Source organism: Prionailurus bengalensis, chromosome D4 (assembly GCF_016509475.1).
Source record: "Prionailurus bengalensis isolate Pbe53 chromosome D4, Fcat_Pben_1.1_paternal_pri, whole genome shotgun sequence".
Classification (NCBI taxonomy): Eukaryota; Metazoa; Chordata; class Mammalia; order Carnivora; family Felidae; genus Prionailurus; species Prionailurus bengalensis.
Genome location: NC_057359.1, coordinates 45,725,259 through 45,742,682, shown reverse-complemented (window position 1 = coordinate 45,742,682; position 17,424 = coordinate 45,725,259). Strand labels below are relative to the sequence as shown.

At 45.4% G+C, this 17,424-nt stretch overlaps 2 protein-coding genes across 2 annotated transcripts; one reads left to right on the top strand and one right to left on the bottom strand.

Moving 5' to 3' along the window:
• The first annotated feature begins 14,781 nt into the window (after positions 1 to 14,781).
• LOC122474391 (interferon omega-1-like) lies at positions 14,782 to 15,405 on the top strand. The gene has a single exon (XM_043565275.1). The coding sequence runs from the start codon at positions 14,782 to 14,784 to the stop codon at positions 15,403 to 15,405; it is 624 nt and encodes a 207-aa protein (XP_043421210.1).
• An 886-nt stretch (positions 15,406 to 16,291) lies between these two features.
• Positions 16,292 to 16,882, bottom strand: LOC122474390 (interferon omega-1-like). Its single transcript, XM_043565274.1, has one exon. It carries the CDS (start codon positions 16,880 to 16,882, stop codon positions 16,292 to 16,294), a length of 591 nt encoding a protein of 196 aa, XP_043421209.1.
• Between the last annotated feature and the right edge of the window lie 542 nt (positions 16,883 to 17,424).

Genomic DNA, 17,424 nt, shown 5'->3' with positions numbered 1-17,424 from the left:
CAAATGACAGATAAAGGGTTAGTATCCAAAATCTATAAAGAACTTATCAAACTTAATACCCCAAACAGAAATAATCTGGTGAAGAAAGGGGCAAAAGACATGAATAGACACTTCTCCAAAGAAGACATCAAGAGAGCCAACAGACACATGAAAAACTGCTCCACATCACTCATCATCAGGGAAACACAAGTCAAAACCACAATGAGATACCACCTTACACCTGTCAGAATGGCCAACATTAACAACTCAGGCAACAACAGATGTTGGTAAAGATGCGAAGAAAGAGGAACCCTTTTGCACTGCTGGTGGGAGTGCAAGCTGGTGCAGTCACTCTGGAAAACAGTATGGAGGTTCCTCAAAAAATTGAAAATAGAACTACCTTACAACCCAGCAATTGCACTACTAGGTATTTATCCAAGGGGGTGGTTTTTCTTTTTTTTTTTTTAATTTTTTTAATAAAAATTTTTTAATGTTTATTTTTGAGAGAGAGACAGAGCATGATTAGGGAGGGGCAGAGAGAGAGGGAGGCACAGAATCGGAAGCAGGCACCAGGCTCTGAGCTATCAGTACAGAGCCCGATGCAGGGCTCGAGCTCACGAACTGAACCATGAGATCATGACTTGAGCCGAAGTCAGACGCTTAACCGACTGAGCCACCCGGGTGCCCCAGGGGTGCTTTTTCAAAGTTGTACATGCACCCCAATGTTTATAGCAGTGCTATTGACAGTAGCCAAAGTATGGAAAGAGCCCAAATGTCTATTGACTGATGAATGGATAAAGAAGATGTGGTATATACACACACACACACACACACACATATTCAAATATATGTATATATATTTATATACATACAATTTATATATACATACTATATATATATATATATATAATGCAATATTACTCAGCAATCAAAAAGAATGAAATCTGGCCATTTGCAACTTTGTGGATGGAACTGGAGGGTATTACCCTAAGTGAAAGACAAATATCACATGACTTTACTCATATGAGGACTTTAAGGGACAAAACAGATGAACATAAGGGAAGGGAAGCAAAAATGATATAAAAACAGGGAGGGGGACAAAACGTAAGAGACTCTTAAATACAGAGAACAAACAGGGCTGCTGGATTGGTGTTGGTGGGGGGATGGACAGTTTTTGGGATGAGCACTGGGTGTTATACATAGGAGATGAATCATTGGAGTCTACTCTTTTTTTTTTTTTTTTTAATTTTTTTTCAACGTTTTTTATTTATTTTTGGGACAGAGAGAGACAGAGCATGAACGGGGGAGGGGCTGAGAGAGAGGGAGACACAGAATTGGAAGCAGGCTCCAGGCTCTGAGCCATCAGCCCAGAGCCTGACGCGGGGCTCGAACTCATGGACCGTGAGATCGTGACCTGGCTGAAGTCGGGCGCTTAACCGACTGCGCCACCCAGGCGCCCCTGGAGTCTACTCTTGAAATCATTCTTGCACCATATGCTAACTAACTTGAATGTAAATTTAAAACGACAACAACAACAAAAACACGTCCCTGATGCTTTCTGCCATTTATTCAATTTTGGTAACTTTGTGAGTTGTTGTCTTTTCACGGAACAGTACTTTGAATGGAATATGGTATTCTCATTATTCCTGTTTTGAAGCTGCAAAAACTATACAACAGGACAATGAAAATAATTGCCCCAATCATGCTGCAAATTGAGGGAAAGATTAAGAAAATGCCTTGTTATCAAATTTATAAGTCACCTGAGAAGACCAGAGTAACCCATGAGCAAAAAATGGAATAGGACAGAAGTGTTTGAACTTTCTTACTGGCACAACTATTTTTAATTTTTTATAGTTGTCACTTTTACTAGCAACCCTGAGGACCTACAAAATCTCTAACACTGTGCAGAATACTGGGTGGGAGTAAGAACTGTAGAAGCGCTTTTGCCCCAAGGCGTCAATTAACCACAAGCATGTCAGTGACCCTCAATTATAACGACCAGTGTGGGCTAAGGGGGAGATAAGAGTAAAGGGCAAGACTTTGATCTTGAAAAGTACAGGACCACCGGAAATCATTAGAATGGTAAAAGTTGAAATAAATTAAATGAAATGTATAAACACTTGGTAGGATTTGGGGGGTCAGTTTTCATAAATACACCCTGGGTCATGACTGCAGGATATAGCTCAATAACAATAGTTTCTGCACAGTGCTTCGACATACTGATTTAAAAAAATTTTTTTTAGAGTATCATACTTTTTTGGGACAGGGAACACACCTTATTTCCAGTGTGTTTAACTGGAAACTACATGCTCAAATCTCAACCAAACCTCAATCCATGGTGGTGAATAAACGTGCTTGCTATAGATGAGATGTTTTGACATATTTCAAGTAGTCAAGTATCAAGGTTTGGCTTAGAATTACATATTGACATTTCATTTATTCTGTTTTATTTGCAAAATATTTGAGTGGCATCCCTATAAGTGTCTTGATAAGTGAGGGAGACAGAGGAATATAGGTGGATTTAAAGGTAAAATTTACATAAGTAACCTGAAAACGTGTCTAGAGAAAACTTTTCACAAGAATTTTGGGCCTTCCTGCTCTTTCCTATGGATGGTCACTTTCAGCATCTAACTCAGGATGAACAAAGTGTTCAGAGAATTATCATAAAGAAGTGGTAAAGTAGGAAATTTATCAGAAAACTCCAGTGAATATATTAAAATTATTTTTAACAGATCATGGGAAAAAGTAAAGACTCATCCACTTTCTTTTTTGAGAAAAATAAAATCCTAATTCAAGTACTTTTTTAAAAAAATGTTTATTTATTTTTGAACAGAGACAGAGCATGGAGCAGGGGAGGGGCAGAGAGAGGAAGACACAGAATCTGAAGCAGGCTCCAGGCTCTGGGCTGTCAGCACAGAACCCTATGCAGGGCTCGAACCCCCAAACCATGAGACCATGACCTGAGCTGAAGTTGGATGCTTAACCAACTGAGTCACCCAGATGCGCTGTGATTCAAGTACTTTTTAAAGGATTAAATAAGAAACTCAGATTTAAGGGGTGCCTGGGTGGCTCAGTCAGTTGAGCATCCAACTCTTGATATTAAAAAAAATAAAACTATGGATGCAAACCAAGTAAAATATTAGTAAAATAAATCAGAAGGCATGTTAATAATTAATAAATCATAATCCAGTAGAGTTTATCTAATAATTCAAGGAGGCTCACACCATAGCTATTTCAGTAGATTTTAGAAGTCTTGTGCTCAAAATGCAGAGCTTTAGCAAGTTCATGGATGAAAAACTTCAATTGTCTAAAACCTCAATTACAATCAAATTCAATACATGATGTGCAAGAAAGAGGAGTTGAGAATGATTTCTTGTATTTTAACCTGAGGACCTGGAAATACGGAATTGCCATTAATTGAAGGGGAAGAAATAAGAAAAGAAGGTTACATGTGTTTGCTTTCATTTGGTTTCCAGATATTGTTTTTTTTTTATTGTTTAATTATAAAGGAGAGAGAGAGAGAGAGAGAGAGAGCGCATGAGCAGGGCGGGGGCAGAGAGAGAGGGGGACACAGAATCCCAAGCAGGCTCCAGGCTCTGAGCTGTCATCACAGAGCCCGATGCAGAGTTCAAACTCACAAACTGTGAGATCATGACCTGAGCAAAGTCTGACGCTTAACCGACTGAGCCACCCAGGTGCCCTGTTTTCCAGATTTTTTAAAGGAGATTTCAATTTGGAATAACATAAATTTGAAGCGCTCATTAGATACCACCTATCAAATAGTCTATTGGATATGTGATTCCAGAACTTTAAAATACATCCTCAAAAAGGTGTAAAGTCCTGAAAGCTAGATTGGGTCAGGACCTAGTTCATAAGTTTAAACTGAAAAGAATTCAAGGGACTGAACACAGGAAAACCACACCTTTAATTTTTTTTTTCAACGTTTATTTATTTTTGGGACAGAGAGAGACAGAGCATGAACGGGGGAGGGGCAGAGAGAGAGGGAGACACAGAATCGGAAACAGGCTCCAGGCTCTGAGCCATCAGCCCAGAGCCCGACGCGGGGCTCGAACTCATGGACCGTGAGATCGTGACCTGGCTGAAGTCGGACGCTTAACCGACTGAGCCACCCAGGCGCCCCCCACACCTTTAGATGTCACCAGTGAACCTCGGAATGCGCAGCCAGAAAGGTGGAGCCACACATCCAGGATCTAACTGAAGATCTTACAGACTGTGTGTGTGTGTGTGTGTGTGTGTGTGTCTGCTACACAGTGTGTGTGTCTAAAGAGTTTTTATGAAAAATGAATAATGAATTTCTTTAAATAATGAAAAAACAAAAGACAACACAAAAGCAATGGATGCATTGTCTGTGGGTAGGAAACCCGGCCTGGGTTGCCAATGAATATGGAAATATGGGGCTCTTAAAGCCAAAGTCAGCTCCAAATCTGTTCTTCTCAGCTCTGCTTTGTGATGCTGGGGCTCCAGTTCCTTCGGCTATATTTCTGCTTTGCCAGCAGATTTTTCTTTTGAAGTTACTCCACACCAATTACAGAACATGGACTGGAAAGTTGGAGTAAACTTTGTTTTCCTGACTGCACTGTGACTGCTCGTAACTGCTAACCGTGCGGAAAAGGACAACTGATGGTTGCTAGCAGACACTATTTGTCACCTGTCAGATTGACAAAAACTGAAAAACAAAAAAGAAAGAAAAATATAAGATCCTGTTTGTCAATGTGTGGGAACCTAATAATTTATACACTCTTAAAAAAACTTCTTATTTTATTTATTTACTTACTTATTTATTTATTATTTTTGAGTGAGAGAGAGTACAAGTGAGGGAGAGGGGCAGAGGGAGAGAGAGAAAGAATCTGAAGCAGACTCTGAAGTGGGGCTTGATTCCACAACCCGGGGACCGTGACCTGAGTCAGACACTCAACTGACTGAGCCACCTAGGCAGCCCGATGCGGTCTTGAATATAAACTAATATAGTCCTTTTTTGGTGGACAGTTAGCAGTACTTATTTGCAAAGTGCATGTATTGCAACCAATAAGTTTTACTTCATGGCCTCTTTGTTAGAGAAAGACTCTCAGGTATAAGACATTTACATGACACTTACATCGACACACTGTTTAAACTTAAAAGCAACTGAGAAATTGCCACATAGACAATGTGGGCAAGAGTTTGGGAAAGAGAAGGGGGAACACAGCTAGAAGCAGAGCTAGTTCAAGGGATCCGTCCCCTCCCCCACCCCCACCCCCAATTTTGGAAGATCTATTAGTAGCCCTTTTTGAGTGCACAGCTTGTCTGATTACCCAACCCCATGTATGTTTCTGGAGAAAAGTACAGATCTGGGAGCCAGATATGACTTGTTATGGGACCCACAGCCAGTCCTTCAGCACGTGAAGCCACTACCTCTCCTTGGATTAGTGTTTGCCCTTGGGAGCATAAGAAGGGTCACTCCTGAGGGTCACCTCCTCCCGGAGTTCTCTAGCCCTGGGTTTTCTCCCTATGTGGTTACTCATCCTGTCTGAAATCCACGTTAGGAGAATCAAATTTTTAAAATTAAATTCAGTATTATTAATTATGTAACAAAAAAAACCAGACATTAATCTTCCCAGGGTTTCATTGCCGTGTAAGTGCACACCTGCCTGGAGGAGATAAGGGCTGCTTCTCTAGGCCTGGATATGGGAGCCAAGAGACTGGAGTAGAGTCAGGATGAGCTACATTGACCCCATCCTCTTGTCTCCTCCAGGTGGAAGCGGCACAACAGGTGGCTCCAGTGGCTCTTTTTTCTACTTAATTTTATGATGACTCTCCTCCTTGGTGACTATTTTATGGTTCTTCTTTTTCAGCAGTGACTCCACTCAGACCTTTAACGGTGTTGACCCTAACCACATGGATGTAGAGGAATACAGAGAATGATTTCGATCACTTGACCATGTTGACATCAATGGGCTGAGCAGTGATCCAAGGTGAGGCCAGAAAAACTACTCTTGCCACGAACCGCAGGACTCACTTATGTTGCCTGAGAGATATCCGAGGGAGATACCCCATGGCTCCACCAAGCACACAAAGATCACAGGGGATGATGGCCCAACACTGAGAGGCCAACTCTGCACCAAGGACAAGATCCCGCACAATGTCATACACAATGACGGTAAGGATGACACTTACCCAAAAAGGGATTTGTCAGATGTGGTCTTTGTGCTCAGAGACATGCCCCACCTGTAAACCAGTGATGAGAGGGCACTAATGTGTTCTGCAGTGTCCGTGGGAGGAACCTGGGTCAAGTTGTGTGTGGGTGCGTTTGGCTGAGGAGTGAGAGTTGTCTCAATAAGTAATGATGGAAATATTCTCATTCCTTCCCACTAGCTACATTTTTTTCCCATCTTCACTCACTTTTCATCTTTCACACACACTCAGCCTCCAAATTTTTCCTCACCATCTGCCTCATGTTTTTGCCGATGCTATGTGACTACACCATGAACTATCTCATCATTGAAGGCTGTGTGATCCCTTGGCCCTATGCCAATGTCATCAACCCAGGCACCATGTAGATTCTCCACAGGGATGACTTCTCTTTCTTACAGTCCCCACTCAGTGGGGAGAACTCATTGTTGAATTAAAATTTTGTTTCAGAGGCACCTGGGTAGTATGAGAAACAATGAAATTTTTCTAATTTTATGGAAACCTCTCTAAAAATTTGTTAGTTTCATTTATTATTGAGAGACAGAGAGAGACAGAGCATGAGCATGGGAGGGGCAGAGGTGGGTGGGTGGAGGGAGGACACAGAATCGGAAGCAGGCTCCAGGCTCTGAACTGTCAGCACAGAGCCCAGCCCAGGGCTCGAACGCCCAAATCGAGAGATCATGACCTGAGCCTAAGTCAGATGCTTAACCGGCTGAGCCTCCCAGGTGCCCCTGGAAACATTTCTTTGAGAGACATTTTCTTGGGAGTAGAAGGGGGAGGACTTCCTAGCTGATGAGAGGAAATACCCCCCTGCACACACCCACATGCCCACATGGAGATAGAGCCTAGGGCAGGTGTCAAGGTCGCCTGCAGGATTGACCTGCCATCCTTGGCCCAGAATGCTGTTGCTATCATCAGAATGGGGACATAGGCTCCCTAGGGAGCATGAAAGTGAGATGTTTTTGTTCCCTCCCTCTTGGAAGTATCTGAAAGTGCAAAGAAATCCCTCCTTCTCTTTTTGCTGTTATTCTTTAGTGGAGCCTGTACATGAACTGGGGCTTCTTGTGCCTAAGAGCTTCCACTAATCTCCCGTCTCCTCTTCTGGAGGTGGATGGTCTCCATTCCTGCATCCTCTGTTTCATCTTCTCCCGGTGAGGGTCTCCTAGAGTCCTCTCTCTCTTTGGCTGTTGATGATGTTTTTGTCCTGTTTGCCATCCTCCTTGGTCTGAGGGAGCCCTGCAAGCCTGGGAGCATAATGGAAGGGGCCCCTCATGGCCATCTGGCCTTCCCTTGTCCACAGGTGAGGGAGGGGCAACAGAGCTCTGCAGGCCAGGGGCTGAATTTTTTGTGGCTGCCTCTTCTCCCTGACCTGCTTGAGGGTATTCTCCAGAGGGCATTGCAGGCATGGCTGTAGAGTAAGCTCTTGAAACATGGGTAGATGGGGAAGAAAAAGTCAGGGTTGGGTCTTCGCCACATTAAAGTGGTTGGTTTTTACTCAAGAACTTTGAGGAGTGGGCCCCACCTCTGATGCCCACATAACTGCCCAACAGGGGCTTCTTGGCTCTGTCAATGGCCTGGATGAAGGAAAGAAAGCACCCGTGAGGCATTCTGGTAACGCTAGTGACAGTAAGGGAGCCACTTGTCTCCTTGTGTATGGATATGGGGCTTCCCAGGATGGGGCTCTCACAATACTGTGGGTCCTCACAGTCTTGTTGATTTGCCTCATCTTTTGGCCCACATTGTGTCCTGGGAAGACATCCGGGATCTTTCTAGTCTAGCTTCTCCCCTGGGCCTCTTGATATTTCATTCTGTGAGTGATTCGCCAAGTCGCACCTTTTCTGTTTCTCAGAGCCATGGCACAGAAGGCAGTCCTCGTAAGGGAGCTTATGGTGGTGTCATAAAACCTAAGAGGTAGAAAGGTACACCGGGAAGAGAATGGGGACAGCCCGCCAGGCAGGCCTTGGGAGGTCACATTCCTTCACATCCCTGACTTTATGATACTCCTTTTATCCCTTACCCCAAGGCTGCCTCTCAGATTCTGTTCCCTATGGTTCTATCTCATGCCAACTCCATGCTGCCCTGGGACTCTGGAATTCTACAGAGAAGCTAGCAAGAGGGATGCCCATAACAATGGAAGAGATGAATCATCTTTTCTGAAGAAAAAGTAGGTCTAGCACCACATTCGTGCCTTTTGGGTGAGTTCTCTGAACTGAGAAGGTAGGAACCTGGGTGCCTCAAGTGAAAGTAGGAGCAAAGAGTATGTAGGTGGCTAAGCAGGATGTTCCATTGAGAACAGACTCGAGATTAATACCCAGGAATGAGGATTCAGGGTCAACGATTCAATGACAATAATAATAAGGTCCACACGCGTATAGGGCTTTGTCATTTTAAAGTGCTTTCACACACATTGTCCCAGGAGGTCATAAAAACCCCCGTGAGGTTTATGGACCGGGGACTCTCTTAAATAACGGAGTCTGAAACTTAGGAAGTTCATTTGTCCAAAGTTGTCACCCCAAAATTTTGCTATCAAAACAATAGCTCTCCTTCTCCATCTCACACACTCTACCAGTGGGTAAGACGCAGGGCCCAGCTTGCCCGCGGAGGCACCTCTGGATTCCAAGTGCCCCAAGTTCTGATGTCTTGCTGTAAGTCTCTCCTCTAAGCATTCCTGCTTTTCAAAAAGGACCAGCTGTCGGTGGCGACATTGTTAGCACTTGTGGACCAGGGACTTTATGGAAAAGAGAAGTAAGATTAAACTGGGGAGAGCCTACGTTCCAGGGGCAGAGCTGTGTGCTTTAAAGCCCCTGCTCTTTGCTTCCTGCCTTTGCTTTGCTGCTAGAGGACCAAAAACAAGAGGTCAGAACCTATTGTTTGCCCTTCTCATTTTTTTTAAATGTTTTTATTTTAAGAGAGAGAGAGAGAGAGAGAGCACAAGCAGGGGAGGGGCAGAGAGAGACGGAAAGAGAGAGAATCCCAAGTAGGCTCCACACAGGACTGACATGGGGCCTGACGCAGGGCTCGGTCTCACAGCCATGAAATCATGACTTGAGCTGAAATCAAGAGTCCGACGCTTAACCAACTGAGCCACCCAGGCGCCCATTGCCCTTCTCATTCTAAAGAGGCAACAAACATTATTAATGAAATGTGTGACTTTCTACATTGGTTTGATTGAGATCTCTGCTGCTTCCATATTATTCATTTTTAAGGTAGATAAAAATACTTTCTACTGATATTTGTCATATTCAAATAAAGAAGTGTTCGTGCATGTGGTCCTTTACTGATATTTCAGACAGTGACCTCCCCTGGAAAGGGGCACAGATTCTCAGATGTTCAGAATACATCTGCTCTGTCTTATAGTGTGTCGCTTCCTGAGGACAAATCCAGTATCTGATTAGTGTGTCCGAGGCTCAGCATTGTTCTCTATGCATCTAACCCCAGGGAGAGCTTGCCCAGAGACCCTTGGGATGGGAAGGTGGCTGAGGAACAGTGTTGAGAGACTATGCCCTTTGGGTGGCCTGAACTCTCTTAGTGAGCTCTTCCATGGCCCTGAATCAAAGTCTTTGGGATTTTACCCTGGATCTTCTACAACACCTAAGTGTATGGTCTGTGACTTTTGGATAAAATCCCAAATCTCCACTCTACTTCACTCTCTGACCTGCCAGTTCTCATAGATTGTTGAGCTAATATTTCCTGAGAGTTCCCATTCCTGATGTCTCTCCATTCTAATTTTTTAAAAACATTTATTTTTGAGAGACAGAATGCAAGCAGGGGAAGGCCAGAGAGAGAGAGGGAAACACAGAATCTGAAGCAGCCTCCAAGCTCTCAGCACAGAGCCCAATGTGGAGCTCAAAACCTTGAACTGAGAGATCATGACCTGAGCCGAAGTCGGACACTTAACCAACTAAGCCACTCAGGTGCTCCCTGAAGTCTCTTCCTTCTAATAATTGGTTTAGAATGGTGGGAATACAGAAAAACAAGCATCAATCTCTTTTGTGGGCTGGACGTCAGGTTTCCTTACATAATTTGTGTGTGTGTGTGTGTGTGTGTGTGTGTGCGTGCGCGCGTGTGTGTGTGTGTTTAAACATCAGTCTACCTGGACAGCACTGAATGTAATAACACAACAAAGAGGATCCCTACTGTATACAAATAAAAAGGGGAGGAAGTGGGACCAAAGCCCCAGGATTTAATAAAATGCAGAGTAAACTAGGCAAAAGTTATCCATCTAAAGCACTCTGCTGCCCAAGGCAACTGAGCCAGAGAAAGCATACTCCAACATCAAATTCCAGGCATATATTTAGTTATCGAATGGTCACAAATGGTTGTAGGTGGAAAGTAGGAAAGACCATCAAAGCGGGAGGGACATATCACCTCGTTCAGTCTCTCTTTACTCCGGTTTTACCCCGATCTTAGATGAGTTTCCTTTTCCTCTTTAGAGAGATAGGCTTGGACCTCACCACTTCCTTAGCTTTTGCAGGTCTGGAAATCTCCCAACAGTTTTTATGAATTCCCAGAAACACTTTTATTAGCATAATACACAGAAATTATAATCATCTTCAACACAAAGTATTTCCCTAACTGAATACACTCTCAAACTGGCACCCAAGGTTATAAAAGATTTGGTCCGGGACCTAGCGCCTCCTTGGTATTGCCTTCCAGTTTCTTTCAGTTACTACCAGCAACCCTGGCTCCGAGAGGGCTCACTCTCACAATGCTGTGAAAAATAATCATGGCAAGCTGAAAACATAGACCAACTCATAAAATTAGATGTGTTGAAGACTGTAAGAGAGTGAGTATTCCAATAATAACCAGGAGTTTGTTTCTCAATCTGATATTCTACATCTTGCAAATAAGAGAAAATATTTTTGTAATCAAACGGTGGTGGTTGTTTTTTTTTTTTTAAAAAAAAAAAAACACTTTCAAAACTCTTTTATAACCTCCCTTGAACCATAATTCACATTGTGTCTTTTGGTCATTTTTATATTATTCTCTCAAATCAACGATATATATTATGTGTTGGTATTATTCTTTCTGTTTTTACGATCAGCATGATTATTCTCTTAACGTATATTGTTTTGAGAGCCTCCAATGGTAGCCACTGGGCTAGATGCCAAGGACTCATGACTTGATAAGGTATTTTCTTGCCCCACAGCTACCTTGCACACTCCCGAGGAGCTATTCTAGAGGAAAGGGATAGATCTTCAAAGGTGCTTCTATGAGTGGCGGCTAGGAGCCGGGATGTAGCCATGCTTACTTAGCCTGTAGACAGGGCACATTAACAGACAAAAAGAGTGGACCGGGTGCAATGCTGAAGTTATTAAACGCCATAATTATGAAACACCATAATTTTGGAAGTCCGTAATGGAATAGAGCTCACTATCCTGGGCTTGGAGGTGAATGAATGGAGATGAGAGGTACAAGGTCCATAGCGAAAGTTAGTTAATTACATGCGTCCTCCAGTGGTGCTGACTTTCCGTCCACAGGGGCTTCTGGTCAACCTGAGAGGGGACTGGGGATGGCAGGGCTCAGCGCCCAGGTGCTCATGGATGGGCTGTGAGAGATCACCATGCAGCAGCAGCTGGAAGCAGCCAAGGTTTTCCAGCGTCAGGAGCCAGAATGTGAACATGGCCACGCCTCCACCCTCCCTGCCAGCCGATTCCTGCCCTGCATTGCTCAAGGACCTCAGGCATCCAGTCGCACAGAGCAACACACTAAATACAGGGAACCCTGCCCTCACATCTACACCCAAAGAATCCAAGAGTGGAGTTATCAACTAAGTAGAATGCTCAAGCGAGGCCAATACCAACTGTTCCTGCAGAGGGGGCTCCTTAGCACAATGCGGGTTCTGGATGCTAGTTTTCTTAGGAGCACGTTGGCGACTCCTCCCTTCTCTCCTTAGAGCTCCTCACATGCCCATTAAGTGAAAGCAAAATCAGGCGGCTGGTCTTACAAAGCTGAGTGCGGCCCTTTCACCCGGAAGAACAGCATACGAGTGGTTCTTGTTTGAGCCTTTGGCAGAAGCAGCCACCTGCAGGCCCTCGTATCCTTGAGTGCTGGTCTGCAGTCTTCCCTCTGCCATGGCCCCCAGCCCCCAGTTCTCTTGCATCGAATTTTCCCGACTTACACTTTGCTTTTCTGTCAGCGCAAAGGTCACTTCCCCTTTTCATTTTCATGACATTCAGACCTATGTTTGTTGTCTTTATGCCCGCACAACTGTCGAGTTTTGCTTTCTAGGAAGGTTGAAATGAGAAACAAAAACCTCTCGAGTCTTGAACATTAGAGAGAAAAACCGTGCAGCCCATTTCCTTGCTTTCACTTCCCTTTGTGTTAACCTCAGGATGACGTAGAACATACATACTGGAGAAGCAGGAAGACAAACCTCGCCCATAGGCCAGTGCCTGAAAAGAAAGGTATAACATTTTTACATGAAAAATCACAAATGGGTAAGGAGAAGAAGGCTATTTCTCCCTGACTTACTAGTCTATCTCTCACCCGCCCCCCTGCATTCTCAGCATGAGAGAGTTGAACAAAAAGGAAACGCCATAGAATCCTGCAGACTGAATGAACAACGGAAGTTCACTATTTCCTGTCATATTAGCTTCTACCAGGAGATGTCACCATTGAGCGCAACACGTTTTTGGTGATTTCAGTAAGAGACTGAACCATAAAAGCTGCAGTGGCAACGTCCAAAGCATGTGCTTACTAAAAGGTGAAGTTGTTAGCAGAAAGAGTAAGGGAGCCCCAGATAAAGAAAGACAAGACACAGCTTTCAGGACACAAGAGAAATCGTTTCAGGCCCCAGCGATTTTTCCGATTTTCCGTGAACTCGGCCCCACTGGTTCTACTTCCCCAAGCACCCTTCCAGGGAGGTGTCAGAATGGCAAAGGAATGGGAAACCCTCAGTAGTTAACGCACTTTAAGGGAACAAAGGAAGTGCCAAATAGTCTCTACCCGGCGTGGAAATAAGGAAATAACCGTATCAGAAGACCTAAATCCAGGATACAACTCCTAGCGCTGTCTCAAAAGTAAGCAAGACCCTGTTTTCCTCGCCTGACATAAGGAGTCCAAGACCCCATCCAGTTTATACTGGTTCTCTGAGCTTGCCTGTAGTCCCTTCCCCTAGTCTGACCTTCACCTCTGCTTCATTATAATGTTAAAGTCCCCGTCCCAGGAGGAGCACGAGCTTCATTAATGTAACACGGGATGCCTGCATAGGTAGGTTTTCTAAGTCACCCCCCCCCTTTACACGTGATGACAAAGCTCCCCTAAACATTCATCATAAACCTTAAATAAAAAGCACCCGCTCAGCCCTGCTGGGGAGTCACGGCTTTGGAAGTGTTTCTCCTTACTTGATGCAAATACAGTTTCCTGTGTGTGACATCCCCACCTGGTGTAGTCTAGCTGGAACTCACCAAGGAGCAGACTCACCTTAGTTGGGTTACAAAATGATTACAACTGGGTCACTCCCCTACTTACTTAGACAAAACAAACTTTTGCCTTCAGCCTCTGAGAGGGCTGTTGACCCTTTTGATACGTGGTCAGGAAAGGAAGGGGTCGCCCCTGAGAATTGGGTCCCTCACACAAACACTCCAGGAGCAAGGGCAAGGATCTAGGGGCATTAACTGTTTTGCTAACAGAGAAACCAGCGCCCCCACAGCAGGGGAATTCTAATGTCCTTGGGACAAGGTGAGCCTGCCCTCAGGGAGTGAATCCAGGACAGGTTGGGTTGACGTCACTCAATCCCTCCAGAGGAAAACTGTTGCTAGAAGTGATAACTACCTTGTCTGTAAAGTGTTGCTGGGAAAATAAGATCATCTTGGAATTAGAATCATCATAGCACAAGCACCTTAAAAGAACCAGGCTTTCTGCTGGGGGTACTGGGACAGCCCTAGGAGAATTAGCGGCCCCTGGGAAAACAAACAAACAAACAAACAAACAAACAAACGAACTGTGAAGGAAAATATATATGTTAGTCCTGACTTTGTGGTCCCAGTGAAGCATAGCCTCAAACCTGACTGAGGTTCCAGAAGGAAGAGAAACATCAGAGAAGCTCATTCATTAATAACCATCAACCTCTGCTGTGATCCAAACGGGAAATAAAACATAGCCCTTGGTTCTAAGGAGCTTAATTGCCAAAGATGGTCTGGTGAATCCCTAAACAAATATAGAAACCCTAAGGACTGAAGGAACTAGCCTTCCTGTGTAGAGAGTAAGGAAGATAAAAAGGAGCTAAAATTTTGTTCCTAGACAGTTAAAACAATAAAAGTGAGTGAGTGTGTCTCTGTGTGTTTACATACCTACTCACTTCAGTCTTAGGACAAAGATGATTCTCATTTGATAAGAATCCATTGGGATGGACACATGGGAAGTCTCCTGGGAAAATACACTTCCTTCGTACAATTATTCACTTAGAATGATGACATCTTCTTAGACAACATGGTGAATGCATAAATGAAAACAAAAGCGAAAGTAAAAGTGGAGGGAAATGTTCAGACAATGAAATTGTCTGCGTTCCCTATTTAAGAGCCATGCTTCGAGGCCATCCTCAGAGAACCTGGGCCCCGAGGTCCCCCAGCCGCCCAGCTCAGCCCTGCCAGCAGCCCCCTCGGCTTCCCCATGGCTCTCCTGCGCCCTCTGCTGACCGCCCTGGCGCTGCTCGCCTGCCGCCCTGGAGGCTCTCTGGGCTGTGGCCTGCCTGGGAGCCACGCGCAGGTTAGCAGGGACAACTTGGTGCTCCTGGGCCAGATGCGGAGACTGTCCCCTTTCTTGTGCCTGCGGGCCAGAAAAGACTTCCGCTTCCCCCGGGAGATGCTGGAGGGCGGCCAGCTCCGGGAGGCCCAGGCCGCCGCCGTCCTGCGGGAGCTGCTCCAGCAGACCTTCAACCTGTTGCACACGGAGCGCTCCTCGGCGGCCTGGAGCCCCGCGCCGCTGCACGGACTCCGCTCTGGCCTCCACCGGCAGCTGGAAGCCCTGGACGCCTGCTTGGTGAATCCTCAGGAAAGGGTAGGAGTGGGGGAAGGAAGAAAAGCCAAGTTTGATCCCAAGTTTGATCTTGGCCCTGGATCATGGCCAGCAGGGCGCGAACTTCCCTGTGAGGGTTTTGTTCTCCCACTCAGTGTACTGGGTTCCCCTGTGTCCCTTCATGTTCAGCACTTAGCTCATCATCGCCATGGGGGCATTCACTCGGGTCCCCCAGCTATTCATCAGGACACAGAAACAAGCCAGCCTACATGGTTTTAAAAACATAGAATTCCCGTTTAACTTTTGCTCTCTGCCCGTGGCTTTCTACTCTTAACAGAAATCTTGAAGCTAGAAACCACAACAGAACCAGAGCACCCTTGTGGATGGGCAGGTGGAGGAGGGAGTGAAAAGATTGTGTAGGGGTGAATGGATTCAGTAAAGTAGGGTGGGGGAAAGGGTGAGGGGTAAGGGGGAAGAGTGCCAGGTGTCAGGATCAGCCAATAAATTCCATGTTTTCCCCACTTCACTCTGGGAGATGATTCCCCTCAGGCATTCACCTGCCACTGTGTGCCGACTGACTATAAATCTGTAACACCCCTGACGCGGGTACCAAAAATTTTGATATTTTCTAGGACAACTCTCAACTTAATGGAAATGCCAGCTTTTAACAGGCATTTTCTGGTGGGTTGTATGACTGTGCCAAAGGACTCAATAGACGAGTATATCCTGATTAGATACGTTAAAGAGTAAGGATTACAAAGTTTTTCAGAATAAAAACCTCAAGGAGTTTCCTTTGATAAGAATTTAATATATCAAGCAAATTTAATAAAATGGAAAGGAGAACATGTTTTCTAAATGCTAATACAATGTGAAGGCAAATATTGGTTATATAAAAATATAAATAGAGATAGGACAAATGCAAGAATAAATACATACATAAATAAATAAATAAATAAATAAACAAACAACAAATAAATAACACCTGTGCCGTCATTTTTAGGGACTGAGGCCTTGGGAGGTGATTATTTTTAACCTGTTCTTGCTTAATACTACTGACAAAGTAGTCACTGAATTAAATATGCTCTACTAAAGCAGGAATGAGAGTCTCTTGAAGTGAGCAGACATAGTGCAGGGTGATGTGGCACGTCAGGCAGTGAGAATCACTTCAAGGTGACCCCAGGTCTCCATCCTTGATGGCTAAGCTGTCTTGCAAGGTCGCCGAGGAGGACAAGGCTCTCATGATTTCCAGCCTGACAATTTCCCAGGCGCAGTCACTGTATCCCTCGTCCTCCAGGTAGACGCGGATGTCCTGGAAGTACCTCTTGATGGCCAGGGCAGGGCCGTGCATCCCCGGGGCGCGCTCTCCCTCGCCCGTGGCCTGCAGCAAGCAGGCGTCCAGGGCTTCCAGCTGCCGGTGGAGGCCAGAGCGGAGTCCGTGCAGCGGCGCGGGGCTCCAGGCCGCCGAGGAGCGCTCCGTGTGCAACAGGTTGAAGGTCTGCTGGAGCAGCTCCCGCAGGACGGCGGCGGCGGCCTGGGCCTCCCGGAGCTGGCCGCCCTCCAGCATCTCCCGGGGGAAGCGGAAGTCTTTTCTGGCCCGCAGGCACAAGAAAGGGGACAGTCTCCGCATCTGGCCCAGGAGCACCAAGTTGTCCCTGCTAACCTGCGCGTGGCTCCCAGGCAGGGCACAGCCCAGAGAGCCTCCAGGGCGGCAGGCGAGCAGCGCCAGGGCGGTCAGCAGAGGGCGCAGGAGAGCCATGGGGAAGCCGAGGGGGCTGCTGGCAGGGCTGAGCTGGGCGGCTGGGGGACCTCGGGGCCCAGGTTCTCTGAGGATGGCCTCGAAGCATGGCTCTTAAATAGGGAACGCGGACAATTTCATTTTCTGAACATTTCCCTCCACTTTTACTTCCCTTTTTTGTTTTCATTTATGCATTCACCATGTTGTCTAAGAAGATGTCATCATTCTAAGTGAATAATTGTACGAAGGAAGTGTATTTTCCCAGGAGACTTCCCATGTGTCCATCCCAATGGATTCTTATCAAATGAGAATCATCTTTGTCCTAAGACTGAAGTGAGTAGGTATGTAAACACACAGAGACACACTCACTCACTTTTATTGTTTTAACTGTCTAGGAACAAAATTTTAGCTCCTTTTTATCTTCCTTACTCTCTACACAGGAAGGCTAGTTCCTTCAGTCCTTAGGGTTTCTATATTTGTTTAGGGATTCACCAGACCATCTTTGGCAATTAAGCTCCTTAGAACCAAGGGCTATGTTTTATTTCCCGTTTGGATCACAGCAG